Source organism: Colobus angolensis, unplaced genomic scaffold (assembly GCF_000951035.1).
Source record: "Colobus angolensis palliatus isolate OR3802 unplaced genomic scaffold, Cang.pa_1.0 Scaffold9, whole genome shotgun sequence".
Lineage (NCBI taxonomy): Eukaryota > Metazoa > Chordata > Mammalia > Primates > Cercopithecidae > Colobus > Colobus angolensis.
In genome coordinates this window covers 6592516-6595009 of record NW_012122931.1, presented here as the reverse complement: position 1 = coordinate 6595009, position 2494 = coordinate 6592516, and the positions used below count along the sequence as shown (strand labels likewise).

General features: G+C 41.7%; 1 protein-coding gene across 1 annotated transcript in view; it reads left to right on the top strand.

The window, feature by feature from the left end:
- The window catches only part of GLE1 (GLE1 RNA export mediator), a 44217-nt gene extending 41723 nt beyond the window's left edge, over positions 1 to 2494 (top strand). The window contains exons 14-15 of the mRNA XM_011931451.1: positions 481 to 575; positions 1329 to 2494. Of these exons, the coding sequence (XP_011786841.1) occupies positions 481 to 575; positions 1329 to 1397 (164 nt within the window). The 3' untranslated portion in view covers positions 1398 to 2494. The remainder of the gene's footprint in view (positions 1 to 480; positions 576 to 1328) is intronic.

Here is a 2494-nt window from a genome sequence, read left to right as displayed (position 1 = left end):
ATACCCAAGGGTGCTATTACCTGCTGGTTTTGATTCAAGTTAAAAACACCTGTACTAAGTATGACATCTTCCTACTCCAGTCCCTCTCATTGATTGATATTTGAATAAATGCTTTTGAAACTTAATGAGAGTCTGTCTTAAATATCATTGCCTAAACAAAAACACAAATTAGTGACTGGTCACAGTGGCTTATGCCTATAATTGCAGCTCTTTGGGAGGCCAGAGCAGGAGGATCACTTGAGCCCAGGTGTTCAAAACCAGCCTGGGCAAGATAGCAAGACCCCATCTCTACAAAATAAAAAATTAGCCAGGCATGATGGCATGCATCTATAGTCCCAGCTACTAGGGAAGCTGAGATAGGAGGATTGCTTGAGCCCAGGAGTTCAAGGCCTCAGTGAGCTATGATTGCACCACTGCACTGCACTCCAGCCTAGGTGACAGAGTGAGACACCGCTTCCAAAAGATAGATGTATATCATAGGTGTGACTCACATGTCTTTCTCTCCCTGTAGAATTGAAGCTATCACAAGCTCAGGGCAGATGGGTTCCTTCATACGCCTCAAGCAGTTCTTGGAGGTAAGGCCCTTAGACCAACATGTCCCACACTGTTGTTGGGCTGGAATGCATCTGTGTCTAACAAGTCTGGGACCTTCAGATGCTCTGATTGCACTCTCTTCCTTAGTTCTTCCAAACCCTTCTTTTTGTACCTAATTCCCTCTTAATCTTTGGAGTAAGGGCTGCCACTTCCTCTTCTTTATATGTATCATTCTCCATACTGCCTGTAAGAAAGCTCTGCTGAGATGAATAAAATATATTGAGTGTATCTTCTCTCATGAATATTTTTTTTGCATGTTGGCCAGAGTTCTTGTCTTAGTCTCAGGTCTGGGGAATTGGTAAGTGTCGTCACTTTTCTCCATGACAACAAACTGCACTTTCAGTTGGACTCTTCCCCTACTTCCAAGTGCCAAGAAATTGTAAAAAGGTTAATTTTGACAAAGAATTTAGAACGCCATCGTGGGTTTGCCAAGATAGCCTGCTGACTTTTCAGCTTCTCAAAGCTCAATTGTGAAAACAGTGATTGTGAAAGATGAGCTTAGGCTGTAGGGAGACAAGAGTGGGACAGGAATAATAAGAGCATTTCATTTGTTGTCTGTGGCAGTTCATGCAGAAGTGGACATCTTATACAGAACCATCGGTCTTACTGGCTTTTTCCTTTTTGTTCACTGTTCCATCACTGAAATATGATGTCCCTGAAACCTTTTAACCATTAAGTGTTGGGAACACTGTTATCAGAAACTCATTCTGTTTTCTTCATCTTTCCCTGACCAGAAATGTTTGCAACACAAGGACATTCCTGTCCCCAAGGGCTTTCTGACTTCCTCCTTCTGGCGCTCCTGATGTCACTCCATCACCTACCATCACCATTATGCTGCAAAGAGGCAATAATAAAGGAACTGAAGACACCTGTATTTGGGAGACGTCATGTCAGATTCAGAAATTTGCCAATATGTATTTTTATGTATTTATACCTTGTGACTAGGAGAAGAGATTTTCGTGCGTCACAAAATTCTTGGAGGTCCCTTAGTAGATTTGGTAGTTCCTTAAGAGATCCACATGATAAAATAAATGGAATTGGCCTTTCTTGTTTTTTGCAAAAGTGATAAAAGGTGTTTAGCACTTGGTCTCCTCCCTTCTATGTCTCTACTGTCTTTCAGAAAGTTGGCAATACCTTAACAAATGCAGTCTGAGCTGGAGGGAGCCCACCATTTGCACCCACCTACCCACCCTCACCCCTGTTCAGATGAATTTCCAGAAAGAGCTAAGGCTCATAAGGTTCCCTTTTAAGTATTATTTAATAGTTGAGGCCAGATACTTACATGCAAGTCTGGGTTTTGTTTGTTTTGCCTTTCTCAGCTGGTGAAGTCATTCTATAGCCAGAGGAAGTATGTGATATACACATGGACTAAGGCCCAGATGACACTCGGGCTAGATTAGCATCTGGGATTAGGACTAGAAACACATGTCATATGGAACTAAGGGGAACTCTTTGTCATCCTAATTTGGAAGTTGGTCCCTGGATGGCTAGGGATGCATGAACCAGGCAGGTACCTTTTTTGTTTTTGTTTTTGTTTTGTTTTGTTTCAGTTTGAATTAAGATGGGGCTTGCAACATTAAACATGAGCTGAGTATCCATAAGCATTGAATTGGGATTAAACAAACATGTTGGGCAGGAATTGAACACTGCTAATATGATGATAAATATGCCTGACGAAAGCCACTACAAAAATTCAGAGATTGGCTGTTCAGATAGGAGTTGAGATTTGTTTTGTGGAAAGACTAATTCTCTTTGATACTGCAAAGGCAGTGGCCATGGATGTATTCCTCTGTGCTAAATGTCTTGTGGCAGGGTGTGTTTGTGGGGGAGTGTTCACTGGTACTCTTGAGTAGCCTGAAGTGACCCATTCTATGAATTGTTAATTATGGTGCCAAAAAAA